Raw genomic sequence first — 21,929 nt, 5'->3', positions numbered from 1 at the left:
TGAGCATACCAATATGCATGAACATGTTTTAGCAATTTAAGAAGATCACGGTAGTTGCGTATGCTTTAATTAGATCATATAACATAATTACAAGTATAACGGAAACATACCTTAGTTAGCGTAATAAAATAATAAGATCTTATATGAACCTCCTGATTATCAGATCTTAATAATATATGAAGTATGAACAAAGTAAGACTATTAATAAAGGGTAGAGAGAAGCTAGAGAGTATAGAAGAGAGACAAACTGTATATTATTCCATTATGAGGGGTATATATACACATACAATGAGGGTAGAGTTTTCATAAGATAATACAGTCTAGAATATTCTAAGATATGGACATCCATATAATATTATACTATAATATTTTATAACATGAAATACCAACACTGCCCCATGCATTTGCAGGGGTGCATAAAATCTACACAAAATCTCATTGAAGACGGCACGTATCCGTCACTTTGGAGTGACGGATACCATTTTCTCTCACAAATGACCCAAATAGAGGAGAGGGGGAAGCACATGAGAGTGCCCCACCTTGTTCCTCCTATCCATTTTGTGAGTGACATTACCCGTCACTTGCTCCGACCCGTCTTTAGCAAGACTAACTGTAAAATCTATCACCTCGATCACTGTCGTTGTCTTTTCCACAAGTACCCTTGGCCGCCGCCACTCTGTGTCCTCCCTTCCATCTCCTCTCCCTTTCTCTCATTCATCTGGTGAAGGTAGCGTCTCCTTTCTTCTTATATTTTTTTTATTATATACACTCAATATGTTTTTCTCATATTTACTTCGTCTACTCTATTTTAAATATATATCATTGGACTGTTAAAATTAATTGGCAGTTTTTTTTGTCACTGTAAAAGCCCTGATTTTTTTTTATTAATGGATTTATTTTTATGTATCCGTCAATGTAATGTTTAAATTTTGATCTATTTCTCGCTTTTCCTTGTTGTTAGCCCTCTTAAAAATATTGTGTTTAGGGTTTGGATCTGGAGTTTTTCGCTTTTCCCATGTTAATTCAGTAATACTTGTTTAAGGCGGTTTTACACGAGCATTAATTCAAAACTCTTACATTCAATTGTGTCAGAGATGGCAACTCAAGCAGATGCCATTTCTCCAGAGATCAGTGCTGAAGTGGTAGGACATGCCTTTGTGTCTCAGTTTTACCATATATTGCACCATTCACCCGAGCTCGTCTATCGATTTTATAATGATCAGAGTACGATGAGCCGCTCTGATCCCACTGGCCAACTGGTGACTGCTACATCCATGGATGTAAGTCTTTGATGACAGACATATTGCGGATTGTTTTATAGCTTTGTACTACGAGCATTGCATTCACATGACTTAATAAATTTGAAATGTGCGTTTTAGTGTCAAGATCAATCGCCGACATGTTGTAGGTTAGGCTTGAACATTTTTTTGACAGTTTTAAGATATTATTTGATTTGATTAGTAATGTGAATATGTTTTCACTTATGACGCAATCACCTGACTCCTCGATCATTTTGGACATCAACTAGAATTGATTTTAATTGGTCAACTATGCCTGGATAAACGCAACAAACTTGGTCTCAACAGTGTGTTTCTAAGAAGCCCTAAAGTAAGTGGCTTGCTCAAGAATAGTAAGAATCCTTTTGGGATTATTTTTCAATATAGAAAGTGTAGAAAATATGTGAATTGAATCTACCTTATAAAGGTCTACACGTGAAGTATTTATTGAGTGCGCATCACATTTGTCAAGTAAAGGCTTGTCACGTGCGTAGGTGATGTCAGCCGGCTGGGGTTGTTCGGTGGCCGATCATTGCTCTTCTCTTATTCAACTATGGGCAGTCGACAGCCGCCCTCTACGGTCTGGGTAGACCGTTTGTCCTGATATCCCTAACCTATTGGACTTATTATGTATAGGGCCTGCTCTGTAGCGTGGCCCATCATGGACAAATGTGATGTGCCCCATCATGTTTTGTTTCTGAACTTGTATGATCATGAATGGAGTAAAGGCTTCTTCTTGACGATAAATACATGGTATTAAACTATCAGTAGCTTTAACACAAAACCTTACGTGAAACAAACTTACATGTGTTGACCAAACTATAGACCCCATATTCATATGTGGAATAAAATAAATATTTTGTCTCATATAAGACTTATGCAGTTTTAAACAGCCTAGGCTGCTGTCTTACTCTATTTAATCGAGCGCCTACTCTGCATCTATCTCACCTGGTCAAATCAGTTGTCTTCATGTTTTAATATGAGCTATAGTCCGATCCATGCTTGTCTTTGGAATGTTCTATCATAGAAATATAGAACCAAAATGATTTTTTTTACGTGATAACGTTGTTCCCATGTTTACTTTTTGTGGATTTGTTGAGTACTAGAATTCATTTGTCTTCATGCAGAAGATCAAGGACCTAATACACTCATTAGAATGCGCAAATTACAATGTTGAGATACTGACAGCAGACACGCAAGCTTCTTATACAAATGCGGTAACTGTCCTAGTGACCGGTTGCTTAACTGGACAGGATGGCGTGAGAAGGAAGTTCACTGAGTCATTCTTTTTAGCTCCTCAAGACAGTGGCTACTTTGTACGTAATTATACTTTCAGGTTTGTTGACGAAATCCCTGTCAAGGATTCGGTGGAACAGCACTGTAACAAAATTGCCCCCTGATAGGCTCGTATTTCTACTATATATTTAGCTTATTTTATGCATAATAAAGCGGCATTGGGACGTGGTTTCACATGATTTACGTCACATTTACCATATTCTCAATGTCGGGTTAGTAATGGAGTTTTGAGTAATGATCGGAAGCAAAGGCATGTCTTGAAGTCTACCGTGGTACAAAACATTTACAAGCAAGAAAGAAGACTAGCTAAGACATGAAGAAGTGAAAGGATGAAGCAATTGAAGATTTGAAGCGTCGTTTGCATAAGGATCGACTTCAAATGGGTATATCTTGAGTTCTAGAGCTCGTATCGATGCAAGGCCAAGTGGAGGTGAAAGCTTATGTTCTTAGCTTTCCAACGGTAGGTCACACGCCTCATTTGGCCAAGTAACGAGAGAGATATAACCTTTGGAAAAAATGCTGTCCAGCAGGGAACTCGCACCGTGCGAAATTCCAGGACCCATATTTCGCACGATGCGAAATATCTGGGTTTCAGCGTGTTTTATCATGTTTTGATTACGGGCTTGCACCATGTTATGGCCCATTAATCCCTTTCATACCTAGACTATATATAGATGATTGTCTCTAGGTTTTGAAGATCTTTTGTTCACTTTAATTAATCAAGGTTGTAATTTGGGAATATTTTCATCTTTTGAATTGGGTTTTAGATCTAATTATGGAGAACTAATCTCCTATCTTAATCCGACTCAAGGCTTAAACTTTGGTTGTAAGATCCTTTAATCCTTCTTTAATTTTAATTATCATTGTTAATCCTTTTGTGTTTATTGTTTGAATTTTGGAATCCTTGTTTATATTGAGTAATTAAGTGTGATTTCCTTGTTGCTTAATTAATCAAGTTCCTTAATTTATTGTTGTTGAGATTATTAAGTGTGATTTCCTTGTAATCTCATCTTTGCAACACCTTGTTATTATGCTAATGAATGTGATTTCTTCTTGGCTTAATTAGCAAGTAAAGGATTAACTTGTAATTGGGCATTAATTGTGATTTCATTGTGTCTAATTACCCCTATTGAATCTCTTGTGCTCATATCTTCTTATTAATTTGTCCAATGTATGTGATTTCTACTTGGTAGAATTGATAAGTTGGGTTATTTGATTAAGTGTGATTTCCTTGTCATTTGGCCATTATTAAGGAGATTTAGAAGATTTATCTTCACAATAGCGTGATAATATATAATTGAAGGATTGATTGAAGGGTTTTGTCAACTAAAGTGCCAAACTTTGAGTCGGGTTAAGTCTCTCTTAATATTGATTAATTTCCATCTTAAACTCTTGATTGTTTACTTGCTTTACACTCTTGTTTGAATTTGTCTTGCTTTTGTTACAATTAAAACCAAACCAACCCCCCCCCCCCCCCCCTTTTTACTTAATTGTTGTTACTTCTTTGCAATTGTTCTAATTACCCTTTTAATTTCACTTTCGCAAAACCCACCTTCTCTTGGGTTCGATCCCTTGCTTGCTATTGTACTAGTTTATAATTAGTGCTAATTAGTGTGTTTAGTGGTATATAAATTTTTAATTTGACCGTCTTTTAGTGCGACATTTTAGGCGTGCCAAATTTTGGCGCCGTTGCCGGGGAAGGTAACGGTTTTGCTAGTGTTTTTGTTGGTGTTTTTAGAGTAGTTGTGTGTTTTTGTAAATATTAGGATTAGTTTAACTAGTTTCTATTGCTCTCTTGTTTGTTTTAATGGCTTCTCTTGATTTTCCTCAATTTAAGGATGAACCATTTTACAAGTATTTTGATAGGTTGAGTGAGTATGTCTCTAGATGTCGATACCCATATCGAACTTGGGAGTTATGTCATGTGGTGTTTAATGGTTTGAATGATGAAACGGTGTTACATGTTTATCATTTGAGTGAGGGGAAATTTAGATATATGTTTAGCTATGAAGAGAAGTGGGAATTTTTTCTATACTTGGCTAATGAAACTTATCAATGGGAGTTTCAAAACTCTCAACAACCCCCTCCTAAAACTTCATCATCTTTAGAAGACATAATGAAAACACTTGCTATGAATCAAGTGACAATGCAAAAAGAAAGCCAAATCTTGCTAAATAATACCAAGGAATTCCAAACCGCCGTGCTTCAACAAAATCGGCTCACCAACTCTAGGTTTGTTAACCTTGAGACCCAAGTTGGTCAAATTCTCAACACCCTCAATTCTCAAACCACACAAGGAGGGAGCCTACCTTCTCACACAATTCCTCCACCCACCAAAGAACAAGCAAAAGCGGTCTCATTGAGGAATGGTAGAGAATTGGTAGAGGCACCCAAGGCTCCTAAGAAATCAAGACCACCTCCTATTGTTCATGAAGTGGAAGATGTGATTGAAGATGAAATTGAAGTGGTGGTAGAACATGGAGAAACATCTACACCCAAACAAGTGAGGATCAATGAACCTCTTCCGGAATATGAGCCACAAGCTCCACTTCCAAGTGCTTTGAATGATACAAGGATAATTGACAAGAAAACTTCAAGCCTTTACGATATCTTTCGTAAAGTGGAGGTAAACATTCCTCTTCTTGATCTTCTTAGTAGTGTGCCCAAGCATGCAAAATTTTTGAAAGAGTTGTGCACTACTAAGAGGACCAATAAGGCAAAAAGTATGAAAAAGGTAAGGGCTAGTGAACATGTGTCGGCTATGTTTCAAAAACGTTTGCCACGAAAATGTAGTGATCCGGGCCTGTTCACAATTCCTTGCAAAATTGGTGACTTGGATTGTCAACATGCTATGCTTGATTTAGGTGCATCTATTAATGTTTTGCCTAATTACCTTTATGAGTCTCTCAAGTTGGGGCCATTGAAATCGACTCATGTAGTCATTTCATTGGCCGATAGGTCCAACATCTACCCCAAAGGTATCATTGAGGATGTTTTGGTCAAGGTGGGTGACATGATGTTTCCCGCCGACTTTTATGTGATTGACATGGAGCCCGAAAAAGGCTCAACACTAATCTTGTTGGGAAGACCTTTCATGAAAACCTCCAACACTAAGATAGATGTGTCTAGTGGGTGTCTTACCATGGAGTTTGAGGGTCAAATGTTCAAACACAACATATATGAGGCAATAAAATACCCTCTCGAGACTTCTTCTCTATGTTTTCTTGAGATATTTGAACCTATTGTTCAAACCATTTATGAATTGTGTGGAGGTGACACTTTGGATGTTGACTTAACTAATGGAATGGTTGGAGAAGATTTGGGGTATGTTTTGTCTTGTGATTTAGAGACAACCTTACAAGATTTGGAGGCAAATCTACCCATGGAGGAATTGGAAGAAAACGAGAATGTTGTGGTTCTTGAGGATGTTGATTGTGATCCTTCTTTGGCTAAGAAGTTAGAGAGTATGAATTTTAAAGAGAATGTTAAGAGGGTAGAGAACTTGATGATTGTTGAATTTTTGCCACACAAAGAAGAACCTCCCCTAGTTTACATGGAAGAGCCACCCATTCTAGTTCCTAAAGAATCTCTTGTGTCTTTTCACTCTTACTTGGTTTTTACCAAGTCTAACCCTTCTTTTAAGGAGTCTTATCGTGACATTGAATTGTTTTTCGAACATTCTTCAATGAATCACTTGTCATATGCATATGTTCTCATCGTGAATGCTTGGTATGCCTTGACTTTCTACTATTATTGTCACTTCTCTTGTTTGTGGGCTAACATGTTTGATAGGTTACTAAGAGCATTGAATTGCTCCGCTCTTGACCATTGATAGAAGATGAAGCTTGAAAAGGCGTCGAGCAAACGACGGAAACCAAAAGCGCTTTACGGGAGGCAACCCATACTCCTTCTTTAATGCTTTTATTAGTTTTTTTTCCTACTAGTATTTGTACTTGTGTGTAAAACTCAACTATTTGAGTAGTGCACACAAGGTGTTTGTGAAATGGTGCAAGTGATTTATTAAAATGTTTTGATAAGTCCTTGCTTGAGAGTAAAAAGTATCATGCTTGACAATTCCACCAATGCTCCTTATCAAGCCTATTCAAGCAACCCTTGTGCCTCATTATTCCCAATCTCATTTTTTTGACACAATCTGTAACACCCCCATACTCCGAGTGCCTTACCAGGACCACTCAGGTATGAAGACATCACCATCTCGGTTGCCCGAGGTATGATAATCAAATAGACAAAACAGAAACAACATTTATTATAATAGTTTAATGAATAAGTACAATCCTCGAAACCAAACTGAAAGTATAATACATTATTCCAAACTGTCTGAGCTCAATCAAATGTAAATAAAACTAGACTACAAATGGAAGACTCTATCGTCATGTCGTGGCCATCCCAGGCTATCCCATATCATCTCTATACCTGCTCGATATCTGCTCACCATCCCCGAATGGATCACCGCAGTTTACAAAACAACACCGGGTCGATACTAATCACACAATCAATATAGATAACACAATAAGACAAACAGACAAAATGAACCGCCACACACACACACATCCAACCAACCGTCTCAATCACCGACGTCCACCTGGACCCGACCACGCCGGTGGGGGACCGCAGCCGTTCCCACCTAAGCCCCGCTCATCGTACGAGCGATAACCCTGCTCATTAATGTGCACATCCCTTCTGTGGCGGGTTCCACAGAAGGCGAAACTAGGGCGTGAGATCACTCCCGCAAGTGACCCCACTCGGTAGAACGCATCTCGAGAACCATCAACAAACACAACCACAATCACAATCACAATTACAATCATCATATCAATCAACTAACTACAGCACATCACCAATATCCCATTATGGGACTAATACTGAGTAGGAAATCCTACCTGGAAAGCACAACACGCAGACGGTATCTACAATTTGTCTCAAAACGCCTCTTCTATGAACTCTCCTCCTACCATACAACACATAGATACTACTATTCAATTACTATTCATAAAACCCCCAATTCCTAAATTAGGGTTTCACTAATCTTAACAAAACATTATATAAATTACATTAAAAGCTTACCCTCGACGCAAGGAATCCAACGACACGAACTACGATGCAAACCGACCGTCGAACTCAGGAATTGTCAAGAACGCGATTAGGAAGAAGACAAGTTGCTTTCTCTCTTAAACAGGTTTTAGGTTTTGTAAAAAGTGATTTAGAACAATGCCGAATATGTTTATATACCTTAATCGCGTAATTAACAAAACCCGAGAAAACTCCCCGATAAACCCTGGACACTCGATCGAGTACCCAGGTACTCGATCGAGTACCCTACTCGATCGAGTGCCCCACCACTCGATCGAGTGCCCAACAGTCGAAACTATTTATCTGCGCAACTTGCCCTTACTCGACAGAGTAAGGGCTACTCGATAGAGTACCCCAAGACTATAAATACGGAGTATTACAGTCTTCCCTCCTTAAAAAGAACTTCGTCCCCGAAGTTCAAACCACTACAAAAACAAAGGTACTCCCTCAACCTTCCCGACTCAAAAGCCAAACAAAACATGATACAAACCCAAGGCAAACATCCCGACGCAACATATAAAAGGTGTATAAAACTCTTAAAAACTCTCGCGATCATCTCCTACCCCCCCTAAAAGAAACAAGGTTACGTCCCCGTAACCATACATACCTGCTCAAAAAGGAAAGGGTAACGCTCTTTCATGATGTCCTCGGCCTCCCATGTAGCTTCCTCGGTCTCGTGGTTAGACCACAGGATCTTAAGTAAAACCGTCTCACCACTCCTAGTCTTTCTAACTTTTCGGTCTAGGATCTGCTTGGGTACCTCAAGATATGATAGGGACTCATCTAGCTCCAAACTCTCTGCCTCTAACACATGTGACGGGTCACTCACATACTTCCGCAGCTGCGATACATGAAACACATTATGCACTCTCTCCAAAGCAGCCGGTAAAGCCAAACGATAAGCAACCTCTCCAACTCGCTCTAAGATCTCATACGGCCCTATAAACTTCTGACTTAGCTTGCCTTTCTTCCCAAATCTCATAACTCCGCGCATAGGAGACACTTTCAGAAGAACCTTATCCCCAACCTGAAACTCTATATCCCGGCGATGTAGATCTGCATAACTCTTCTGTCGATCCTGAGCTGCTCTCATCCTTTCCCTGATCATCTTAATCTGTTCAACCATCTCATGCACCATCTCTGGTCCTAAAACCACTGCCTCAGCACTATCGTCCCAACAGATTGGACTCCTACATCTCCTCCCATACAAAGCCTCAAACGGTGCCATACCAATACTAGTGTGATAGCTGTTATTGTAAGAAAACTCTATCAAGTCCAACCTCTGCTCCCGCTACCACCAAAATCCATCACACAAGCTCGCAGATATCCTCAAGAGTCTTGATTGTTCTCTCGATCTGCCCATCTCATCGCGGGATGAAATCTTTGTACTCATCTTCAAAGTTGTTCCCAACGATTCCTGCAACTCCTTCCAAAACCTCGATATAAACCTCGCATCTCTGTCAGACACTATGTCCTTAGGGACTCCATGTAACTTAAGCACGTTCTTTCGATAGGCCATAGCCAATTGTGCCTTAGTCCATGTATCTTTCATTGGAACAAAGTGAGCTGACTTGGTCAAGCGATCCACTATCACCCAAATCATGTTGTTACCTTGCTGACTCTTTGGCAAACCCACAATAAAATCCTTGGAAATGGATTCCCACTTCCACTCAGGCACCTCTAAAGACTGAATCTTACCTTGTGGTCTTCTCTGTTCCCCTTTAACTCTCTGGCATGTCAAACAACGGGACACAAACTCAGCTGTCTCTTTCTTCATCCCAGGCCACCAAAACGTTTTCTTCAAATCTTTGTATAACTTGTCTCCACCGGATGAACCGAATATGGTGTGCACAATGCGCTTCGTCATGATAGTCCTTTTCAACTCCTCATCATTAGGAACACACCACCTACCATCAAACCTCAAACTACCATCTGTATGAACGGAAAATCGGGACACTGTCCCTTTCTCTACTCCCGCTCTCCACTCAACTATCTTAGGATCCAAAGCCTGTTTACCTCGAATGTCATCATAAAACTCCATATGTACTGTCATATCACCCATGGCATCTCCTTTCTGCATCATATGAATCCCAAAACTCGCTACCTCATCCCTCAACCTCATCAAAGATAGAGCTGTACACAAGGAATGTACACTCTTCCTACTCAAAGCATCAGCAACAACATTGGCCTTCCCTTCATGGTAGATGATTTCCATGTCATAATCGCCAATCAACTCCATCCACCTCCTCTGTCTCATGTTCAACTCCTTTTGAGTGAAGATGTACTTGAGACTCTTGTGATCAGAAAATACCTTAAAGATTGCTCCATAAAGGTAATGTCTCCAAATCTTGAGAGCAAACACCACCGCACCCAACTCCAGATCATGAGTAGGGTAATTCTCCTCATAAGGCTTCAACTGTCTAGAAGCATAGGCAATCACTTTACCATTCTGCATCAACACACAACCTAACCCATTCTTCGAAGCATCGGTATAAACCTCAAAATTCTCGCTCCCTTCAGGCAATGCTAAGACAGGGAGCCGTGGTCGACGCTCCTTTAATGTTTGGAACGCCGTCTCACAACTCTCATCCCAACGAAACCTGTTCTCTTTCCTCATCAACGCTGTCATCGGTCTAGCTATCTTGGAGAAATCTTTCACGAACCGTCTGTAGTATCCAGCTAAACCCAAGAAACTCCTAACCTCAAAGAACATTCTTTGGTGCTTCCCACTTTGTCACTTTGCCTCAATCTTCGCTTGTGGATCTCTGACTACCCCATCTTTAGATATCACATGCCCCAGAAAAGCCACTTTCTCTAACCGAACTCACACTTGGACACTTTAGCATACAACTCATGATCTCTCAACGTCTGCAACACGATCCTCAGATGCTCCTCATGCTCCTCCTTAGTCTTAGAATAGACTAAGATATCATCAATAAACACCACTACAAACTGGTCCAAGAACTGTCTAAAGATCCTATTCATCAAATCCATAAACACTGCCGGCGCATTAGACAACCCAAATGGCATCACCACATACTCATAATGGCCATACCTCGACGTGAAAGCTGTCTTCGGTATGTCCACATCTCTAATCTTCACCTGATGGTACCCCGACCTCAAATCGATCTTAGAAAAGACCGTTGCACCACTCAACTGATCAAACAGGTCATCTATCCTTGGCAAAGGGTACTTATTCTTTATCGTCACACGGTTCAACTCTCTGTAATCTATGCATAACCTCAAAGTTCCATCTTTCTTCTTCACAAACAGAACCGGTGCTCCCCACGGCGATACACTTGGTCTAATGTATCCCTTCTCTATCGATCATCCAACCGCTTCCTAAGCTCCTCCATCTCCTTAGGACCCATACGATACGGTGCCTTAGAGATTGGCCCCGTCCCCGGCTTCAATTCAACGGTGAAATCTATCTCTCTCTCGGTGGTAACCCCGGAATCTCATCGGGAAAAACGTCGAAAACTCTCCCACCACTGGTATCTCATCAACTATCGGACTCTCTATCCGGTCATCTCTCACATGGCATAAGATCAAAGGACATCCCTTCCTCGGATAAGACTTCAAGGTGACAATTGCAAATCAACTTAACTTTGGGTCTGACTAGAAACCCCCGGTAAGACACACTAACACCCTTAGGACCTCTCAAGGACACTTTCTTTTGATGACAGTCTATCTTAGCTTTATACTTTCCTAACCAATCCATCCCAACTATCATCTCAAAGCCGTTAAAAGGAAACTCTAGCAAGTCTACAGGGAAGTCAACTTGCCCAACTATCAAGGATACATCTCTAAACAACCTCCCACATGGTACGAGACTCACCCGACGGTATGAAAACTTGCTCATTAACGGACTCATATACTCTCAAACCCAACTGTTTTACATGACTCGAAGACACAAACGACCGAGAAGCCCCCGAATCAAACAAAACAAACGTAGGAATACCATTAACAAGGAATGTCCTGATAACATGCGCATCTTCCTCACCGCCTTCTTGTCCATCATGAATAACTTGCCCATCGGTCTTCGCCCACCTCCCTGGACAAGATTACTAGCGATGCGGTCGGCTTAGCACCCGACCCTTGATTGTTGTTGTTGTTCATCGGTGTCTTCTGATATGAATTACCGCCGTTGCGGTTGCCTCCACTCTGGTAGCTCTGACCTCCCCGGTTTGGCCATGATCCACCGGGTGCATTTGCTCGCGAAGCTCTGCGCGGGTCTCTGGAAAGATCCCGGTGCACTCGTGCACTCATGTCTCTTGTGGCCTACGCCACCACATCCAAAGCAAGTCACTCCCCAAAGTGTTACTCACACTCCCTCGGCCTCGCCCAAAGGAAGCCCCAAGACTAAATCCCGATCCGAGAAGAAAACCCCTTAGATTGATTGTGGTTGCCTTTCTTGTAGTTAGATTGGCCACCACCCTCGCTTCCGATTTCCTCTTCTCACCACCCGACCTCTCTGCGCCATCTCCACTAGTCTCTCGGCTCTCCCGCCCTCTCATACGCTTCCTTTACATCGCAAGGACTCCCACGGGTAACTTATCCATAATTTTCGTGGTTAGCCCGCTCTCAAACCTCAAAGCCGATTCTCATCACTCAAACCCATGTCCTCGGATATCTAGATTTCTCATTGAACTGCTGTAGTACTCACCACGACATCTCAGTAGTCATCTTAAACTTATCAAACTCCTCCCTCAACTTACTCCTCACATGTTCCGGCACAAACTCCTTCCTCACAGCCCTACGAAACTCCTCCCAAGGTATAGCAGGTAACCCTTGGTTGGTATACAACTCCTTAGCACTCACCTTCACCGAATCCCACCACTTGCCACCGCCTCCCTCGGATAAAATGCAGCTGATCCACTCTCATCTCATCGGACAAATAACTAAATCTAGTATGTTCTCCATCTCCCTCGGCCAACTATCAAGATGGTTAGGCTCCTCAACTCCCTTGTACTCCTTCGGGTTAAACCTCGCAATATAGAGGCTGACTTTAGCATGATCAACCTCCTTCTCCTTACTCTTATCCTTGTCCTCATTCACTCTCTTCAGGGTCTCTGTAAGAGCGTCCTGGTGTTCCAACATCTTAACGATGTCATCCGTAGTCATAACCTCAGCTCTCGCGTACAAAGCATTTCTCTTGGGCGGCATCTTGAAGCTATAGAAGAAAGGGATAAACATAAACACGCGTACTAAACCTCAAAACACGATAACGCGCTGCATAGGACCTACTCGATCGAGTATCCAAACCCACTCGATCGAGTAACGGGCTACTCGATCGAGTGCCCCCATGTACTCGATCGAGTACCCAAACTCCAGAACCAAACAGACCTTCTGATCTCTAACCCACTCGATCGAGTATCTAGGCTACTCGATCGAGTGACCCTTTCACTCGATCGAGTACCCCTAGCTACTCGATCGAGTGCCCCAAAACGCGATTCTGGACTCAAAATCGCCAGAAACCCACCCGATCGAGTTAGTCTCACTCGATCAAGTATCACCAATACGTAAAGGCTACCCGCATGTTACGTCATATACTAACATGCTAAACTTTATAAAAACCGCATGATATCATAAATTATATGCTACGCATTTATTCTATTTATCAGCAAAAATCAATTCATCATGCTATGAAAGCCACATTGTAAACACTCAACATGTTATTCCAACCATACACTACTTTTCTTTCACATGCTCAACCTCCTACTTCAACACCAAACAATCAACACATTTCATCACTTTGATAACAAGTTAACCAAGCACACATCTATTCGACAAACACTTTCCCCCGTGACCGGTTCAAAGTTGTAGGGCGACCCCCGCGACTTTAGGACGTCTCCCAAGCCTTTGCACTAGCTCCTACAACTTTTACCCCGGGTTCTTTTTAATTGACTCTCTCTATGTTCATTAAGTTCATTGGTTACAGGTTTCAGGATCGTCTCTCTGATACCATTTGTAACACCCCCATACTCCGAGTGCCTTACCAGGACCACTCAGGTATGAAGACATCACCATCTCGGTTGCCCGAGGTATGATAATCAAATAGACAAAACAGAAACAACATTTATTATAATAGTTTAATGAATAAGTACAATCCTCGAAACCAAACTGAAAGTATAATACATTATTCCAAACTGTCTGAGCTCAACTGAAATGTAAATAAAACTAGACTACAGCGGAAGACTCTATCGTCATGTCGTGGCCATCCCAGCTATCCCAAAGATCATCTCTATACCTGCGATATCTCCGCTCACCATCCCCGAATGGATCACCGCAGTTTACAAAACAACACCGGGGTCAGTACTAATCACACAATCAATATAGATAACACAATAAGACAAACAGATACCGAACGCCACACACACACACATCCAACCAACCGTCTCAATCACCGATCGTCCACCGGACCACCACGCCATGGGGGACCGCAGGCCGTTCCCACCTAAGCCCCGCTCATCGTACGAGCGATAACCCTGCTCATTAATGTGCACATCCCTTCTGTGGCGGGTTCCACAGAAGGCGAAACTAGGGCGTGAGATCACTCCCGCAAGTGACCCCACTCAGCCGAGAACGCATCTCGAGAACCATCAACAAACACAACCACAATCACAATCACAATTACAATCATCATATCAATCAACTAACTACAGCACATCACCAATATCCCATTATGGGACTAATACTGAGTAGGAAATCCTACCTGGAAAGCACAACACGCAGACGGTATCTACAGCTGTCTCAAAACGCCTCTTCTATGAACTCTCCTTCTACCATACAACACATAGATACTACTATTCAATTACTATTCATAAAAACCCCCAATTCCTAAATTAGGGTTTCACTAATCTTAACAAAACATTATATAAATTACATTAAAAGCTTACCCTCGACGCAAGGAATCCAACGACACGAACTACGATGCAAACCGACCGTCTGAACTCCGGGAATTGTCAAGAACGCGGTTAGGAAGAAGACAAGTTGCTTTCTCTCTTAAATAGGTTTTAGGTTTTGTAAAAAGTGATTTAGAACAATGCCGAATATGTTTATATACCTTAATCGCGTAATTAACAAAACCCGAGAAAACTCCCCCGATAAACCGGACACTCGATCGAGTACCCAAGGTACTCGATCGAGTACCCCCCTACTCGATCGAGTGCCCCAGCCACTCGATCGAGTGCCCAACAGGTCAGAAACTATTTATCTGCGCAACTTGCCCTTACTCGACAGAGTAAGGGCTACTCGATAGAGTACCCCCAAGACTATAAATACGGAGTATTACACAATCACTACATACATCACCATTCTTCTTTGCCTAATTGTCTAAAGACCTTATTTCCCTATCATTACCTCGATTATGTGGAATCACCTACAAAAGAATTCCCACTTTCACTTCCCCAAATCAAACAATGAAAAAGAAGCAATCAAAAGTTCAAATATGAAAGAGTTTTGTTGGAAAAATGGTGAAGTGTGTTGAGTTATCATTTTGCCCATGATTTGTGCTTGGTACACCATGATAATACCAAGTGAAGTAGATGAAGAGGAGGTGTAAGGTATGAATGTTTGAGCTCATCATCGAGAGTCGAGGGTGTTTGGTGGTGTAAGTTAGTGAGTTTGTGAGATGGAGTTGAACTTGTTCTAATTTGAAGAGAAAGTGGGTGCCTCAAGTCATTTCATTGAGGTTGATTGTGATGTTCACGTTCACTTTGGGGACAAAGTGAAAAACAAAGTGTGGGGTGGACATGTGTTGGTAATATCATGTATATATTGTAATATATTCATTTCATGCATCGTATTTCAATTCAAAAAAAAAAAAAAAAAAAAAAAAAAACGAAAAAAAAAAAAAAGAAAGACAAGAAAAACCCGGCTAGGATGAAAACCCGAAAGGGCATCCTAGGCAAAAGTGGGAAAGTGGCCGAGGTCGGAGTGAAAACCCGAAAGGGCACTCGGCAAAAATGAAAAGAGTGCGAGCCACGAGAGTAGAGGTGAGGAAAAGAGCTAAACCGAAAACCCGAGAGGGCGGTTTAGGCAAAATGAGAGAATTAGGAAAAAAATTGAAAAACCTTTTTGACTCTTTGAAGCCTTGAAATCAGTCACATACATGACTACTTCCATTTGGTGTTGGTGACATAAGTGGTGAAGCTCTAGAAGGCCGGAAGGGTAGACTAGTAGTGTGCCAAGACTAGGAGGGGGATTTGGAAGCTTATTTTGATACTAGTGCATAACATACTTGTTGTTTGGAGTTGGATTATTGCTTTGACTTGTCTTATGTATTGATAGTGTGGTTGAGTTATGGTTATTTGAGTTGTGAATTATTGGAGTTGTGTGAAATATGGAGGAATTTGAGTTTGCCTACTTGTTGAGCTAGGAGATGTTATGATGAATATGACGACCTTGTGTTGAACCAAGTGGAGTAATAAGGGGGGGGGGGGGGGGGGTAATAAGGAAAATGTTGATGAGTTGTGAGTGAAAAGTGAAGGTTGAATTGGTGGATTTAGGAACACTCTTAGAAAAAGGAAGGTATAAGGAGGGCGCGTGAGTGAAGAGCGACTCTTAATGGAGGATTTGGGTCATTTATCTTATTGAGGAACATATGGAGTTAGAATAGTGACCATGAGGTAAAATGACGAGGGAGATATAAGTAGGATGAGGTGTGAGAGAAGAGGGATGAATCGATTGAGCTTACCCATACTCATTTTGTGAGCCTTTTGTTGATTGATTGGTTCTATAATAGTTTGCTCGGGACGAGCAAAGGCTTAAGTGTGGGGTATTTGATAGGCTCGTATTTCTACTATATATTTAGCTTATTTTATGCATAATAAAGCGGCATTGGGACGTGGTTTCACATGATTTACGTCACATTTACCATATTCTCAATGCCGGGTTAGTAATGGAGTTTTGAGTAATGATCGGAAGCAAAGGCATGTCTTGAAGTCTACCGTGGTACAAAACATTTACAAGCAAGAAAGAAGACTAGCTAAGACATGAAGAAGTGAAAGGATGAAGCAATTGAAGATTTGAAGCGTCGTTTGCATAAGGATCGACTTCAAATGGGTATATCTTGAGTTCTAGAGCTCGTATCGATGCAAGGCCAAGTGGAGGTGAAAGCTTATGTTCTTAGCTTTCCAACGGTAGGTCACACGCCTCATTTGGCCAAGTAACGAGAGATATATGACCTTTGGAAAAAATGTTGTCCAAAGAGGAACTCGCACCGTGTCGAAATTCCGGAGACCCATATTTCGCACGATCGAAATATCCGGGTTTCAGCGTGTTTTATCATGTTTTGATTACGGGCTTGCACCATGTTATGGCTCATTAATCCCTTTCATACCTAGACTATATATAGATGATTGTCTCTAGGTTTTGAAGATCTTTTGTTCACTTTAATTAATCAAGGTTGTAATTTGGGAATATTTTCATCTTTTGAATTGGGTTTTAGATCTAATTATGGAGAACTAATCTCCTATCTTAATCCGACTCAAGGCTTAAACTTTGGTTGTAAGATCCTTTAATCCTTCTTTAATTTTAATTATCATTGTTAATCCTTTTGTGTTTATTGTTTGAATTTTGGAATCCTTGTTTATATTGAGTAATTAAGTGTGATTTCCTTGTTGCTTAATTAATCAAGTTCCTTAATTTATTGTTGTTGAGATTATTAAGTGTGATTTCCTTGTAATCTCATCTTTGCAACACCTTGTTATTATGCTAATGAATGTGATTTCTTCTTGGCTTAATTAGCAAGTAAAGGATTAACTTGTAATTGGGCATTAATTGTGATTTCTTTGTGTCTAATTACCCCTATTGAATCTCTTGTGCTCATATCTTCTTATTAATTTGTCCAATGTATGTGATTTCTACTTGGTAGAATTGATAAGTTGGGTTATTTGATTAAGTGTGATTTCCTTGTCATTTGGTCATTATTAAGGAGATTTAGAAGATTTATCTTCACAATAGGGTGATAATATATAATTGAAGGATTGATTGAAGGGTTTTGTCAACTAAAGTGCCAAACTTTGAGTCGGGTTAAGTCTCTCTTAATATTGATTAATTTCCATCTTAAACTCTTGATTGTTTACTTTGCTTTCTGTTCTTTGTTTGAATTTGTCTTGCTTTTATTCAACTAAAACCAAACCAAACACCTTCCCCCCCCCCCCCCCCTTTTTACTTAATTGTTGTTACTTCTTTGCAATTGTTCTAATTACCCTTTTAATTTCACTTTCGCAAAACCCACCTTCTCTTGGGTTCGATCCCTTGCTTGCTATTGTACTAGTTTATAATTAGTGCTAATTAGTGTGTTTAGTGGTATATAAATTGTTAATTTGGCCGTCTTTTAGTGCGACATTTTAGGCGTGCCACCCCCACAGCACCAATCTCTCCCATGAGTGTCGTTGCTCTTCTTCAAGGTAAGCTTTATTTGCCTTCCTGAACTACATTGAATACCTAGTCTAATTGTGAATTCGTCACAATCTTTTTTTGTGTTCTTTTTTTGCAGAGATGGCTGAAATCCCAGATGATTCTCTTGGGAACCATACTGGCTTGGTGGAGGACATAGAAGAAATAGCTGAAGTTCCTGTAAATCAACAGAAATCATCTTTTATGGGAGAGGTTGTTTCTCAGTCCTCTACTGATCTGTTCAACAGGATGTGAAGGCGTCATCCAATGGCAATGTGGATGCTCCTAAGAAGTCATATGCGTCACTTGTAAGTTCATGTGTGCAGGGATTTAACTTACTGTGAAACTTTTGAGAGACAATTCATATTATTATTATGTGGTGCGATCATCTAACTAAAATTATCTCCCACATACCCACTAAATATCTAAAGCTTGAAATAAAGAAATAATTATCTAATAATTTGTGCCACGCTGCCAGCCCCATTTTGAGTTTATCACGAGAGTGTCTCTTGTGGAAAATTGAGTTGCGTTTATAAGACTGACGCTTTACTTGATAATTAGTGAATTTATTGTTTTCATGGGTCTTCTCTCCAGCTTATGAATGGTAAACAAGGTACTGGTGTATTACCGGGCCGCGCACTTGCTAAACCTGTTAAGCGAAACATAGCCCCCAAATCTGTGCGTCCTGCCGGACAACAGACTCAGGCAGCAACTCTGCCTACAATAGCTACTTCTACTGCTGCTACTGATTTTTCTGCCGCCAATGGCAACAATGGCAATGCCAGTGGCAATGGTCATGCAAGTAGTAATGGCCATGTGGCAGGTACTCCAATCATACGTTCATTTTCATTTTATATTATGTGTATAATTCAAACTTTACATGGGAAGTTACCAAGAAGATATCCTATGTTACAATTAGGCGGTATTTGGTTGGGGCATTTTGGAATGGAGTTAGAAACATAATGGATTCTAATTCCACCCCAACCCCTTGGAATCTCATACCCACCTCCCCCGTCAAGTTTCAAACTCCATTGCCCCCTCCATAAAAATTTAGAGTGAACCAAACAAGAATTGATATGTATGGGATTCTAAATCCATTCCCCATTGTATCTCATTCCATTTCAATCCATTTTGACTTATTGAATTTGAACAAAACTCCCCTTTAGTGTCATATAAAATAGTGTCACATGTGAGATCCAGCCAAAATAATTGTGATTTTCTCATGTAAATCTATAGTTAGTGGGTTATCTCATGTGTAAGACTATCTCATATCAAATTTTGTGCCTATATTAATGATATTTGATTCACTTTGTATATATATCTCAATTTTTTTGGACATTTCGTAGGTAAGGGTTATTCCATATACATTGGACACTTGCCTTACGATGCCACACCCAAACTTGTTGAACAAGAATTCAAAAAGTTTGGGTGCATAAAGAAGAATGGCATTCAAGTGCGATCAAATAAGGTACACACTGCACAGTAAAAAATTATCTGTATCTAATTTTAGTTTTAATGGCTCTTTTACCTTTCATTATACCCGATTTAGAACTCTGTTACCTTTCATTGATGTCAGGGTTATGTTTTTGGTTTTGTCGAGTACGAGGATGCTAGTGCTCAAGAGAATGCACTTAAAGTATGAATTTCAATTTACTCTTTTTTTACATTCGCGTACAAAAACCTGTTACTGGCAACTTAACCTTTTAATCAAATGTTCCCTGAAGTCTATATTACTGTCACTAGTTTCTTTTAAACATCCATTGCATTGATGGCTAGCTGCGCTGAGTTATTTGCAGCCATTACCTTGAATCTGTGCATATCTTCATTATAACTCACTCTTGAATGATATTCTATAAAAAAATTACTTTACTCGGTGTGGCTAGGCCTTGGTCTACGAAGCTGATATTGAGGTAACATAACACATCTTCATGTTTGACTTGGAATCTGCTTATTGTTGTCAAAAAAAAAGACATGGAATCGGCTGTCACCTCCTGATCTCCGTTGTTTTGCTACAAATGCAGCCTGATCTTAGTCTATATTCTAAAAGGTGATCTCAGTTTGAGACTTGATATGCGAATGATCTTGGTGATTTCGCTATATATTAGGCCAGTAAACTTCCATACCTTATAGGTGTTAGCCTAGATAGGAAGAATGTTGCCTTGTGCTTATGTGTGACTGGCAACTCTTCAGAAGACAGGTCCTTTTTATATATGGATTCTCTTTATAAAATATCATGTTATCAAAATAAAATTAAAAAACATAAGTTATATGGAGTATATTTGAGCTTATTTCTACTGGATTTATCATATCTTATACTCCATATATAACAATTTAGTAATCTGTCAATCTATACACAACAATTATTTAGCATCCTTGTTTCTATCGTTCAGATGGGGACAATCCAAATTGGTGATAGAGAGGTTCAGATTGAGGAGAAAAAAACGGATGCTCGAGGCAAGTACTCTTATACTAAACCTTTATTCATTCGTTGTGTCTGAAAATTGTCCTGCTTCTTTCTAAATGGTGTCTGTCACTGAAATTTAGCACATTTATGTATTTCCCTCAATTTCTTATTCTGTAAATAAATTCAGTTGATAATTATACCGCGAGACGTGGTGGCTATCGCAATAATGGTTACCGACGGGGCAACTATTCCAATGGCCGTGGCTATGCAAGAAACGATTATGGGAAGGGCAGTATAGAAGGTCCACCCCATGGAAGAGGTAATGGCAATAGATATGTTCACCAGAACGGTGGTGGAAGAGGGGCCTGTCAAGGGGGAGGCCCCAAGTAGAAGTGGGTTTTACCCCAAGTAAAGATAGTTTTTGTAGGAAGTAGGCAGGTTCTTTTTTGCATTTTCGACAAACTTCAGCGGAGTACGTTCTCCGGAAGTAGGTAGAAGAGTTATTGTTAGTAATTTCTTTCAAGTCTAGCTAGGGAGTTGATTATTTAAGTTCCGGAGGAATACTTCAGATGGGTGTGTCTAGGTGTGTTTGGCTTATCTATGAACGGTGTTTGTTCATGCCATCTTGGGATGACATCATTATTTTGCGGCGGTGTTTGTTCATGCCATCTTGGGATGACATCATTATTTTGCGGCGATTGTTGTTTTATGAAAATGAGGTTCTTTAATCCTGATTCACGATACTTTTAATTTTTCCTGTGGGAAGCAACTTTGATAAAACGTTACTGGTTTAGCATGAAGCTTCAAAATATCCGACTTTATCTATGAACCGTGTTTGGTCACGGAGTTATGCCATCTTGGGCACGACAACATTATTTTGCGGCAATTGTTGTTTTATGAAAATGAGGTTCTTAAATCTTGATTCATGAGACTTCAATTTTTTCTGTGGGAACCAACTTTGATGAAAATTTACTGGCTTAATATGAAGCTTCATAATATCGTACTTTATCATTATCAGCATCAGAAACCAGGAGAGTTTGAGAGGGAAATGCAATTCCTTCGATTTATACCCTCCGACCTCCCGTTTATCATTACCCAAGAGGCTCCATTCTCCGTGGAATTCAGGAGTCGGATTGTACACATCAATGTTGTTAGGATCGAGATTCTACTTTGAATCGATGGGGAGGGTAGGACCGAATCGGTAGAATCAGATCGTAGAATTGTAAGATTCTACAAATTCACTAAATATAGTTTTTTATTTGGTAAAAATATATAATTGAAGTTCGAAACACTTATTTATACACAAAATGTTGATAGTTAATGAGTTTAGTATCGTTTCGTGAATATATTTCTACAAATTACACAAAATTTGGGTTTTACGATGTCATTATATAAAAATATATTTTATTATGTTTACTATGGAGTCGGATCGAAGGATCGTATTATGATCCTACTTC

At 40.1% G+C, this 21,929-nt stretch overlaps 1 protein-coding gene across 1 annotated transcript; it reads left to right on the top strand.

Moving 5' to 3' along the window:
- The first annotated feature begins 639 nt into the window (after positions 1-639).
- LOC141623615 (uncharacterized) lies at positions 640-21,114 on the top strand. Its single transcript, XM_074439727.1, has 10 exons — positions 640-727; positions 1,093-1,280; positions 2,405-3,033; positions 18,011-18,079; positions 18,169-18,376; positions 18,663-18,891; positions 19,415-19,536; positions 19,645-19,704; positions 20,459-20,522; positions 20,660-21,114. Exons 6-10 carry the CDS (start codon positions 18,666-18,668, stop codon positions 20,860-20,862), a joined length of 675 nt encoding a protein of 224 aa, XP_074295828.1. The 5' UTR covers positions 640-727; positions 1,093-1,280; positions 2,405-3,033; positions 18,011-18,079; positions 18,169-18,376; positions 18,663-18,665; the 3' UTR covers positions 20,863-21,114.
- The last annotated feature ends 815 nt before the right edge of the window (positions 21,115-21,929 follow it).

Source organism: Silene latifolia, chromosome X (genome assembly GCF_048544455.1).
Source record: "Silene latifolia isolate original U9 population chromosome X, ASM4854445v1, whole genome shotgun sequence".
NCBI classification, from domain to species: Eukaryota; Viridiplantae; Streptophyta; class Magnoliopsida; order Caryophyllales; family Caryophyllaceae; genus Silene; species Silene latifolia.
Note: the sequence above shows the minus strand (reverse complement) of the source record. Positions and strands in the feature narration are given on the sequence as shown.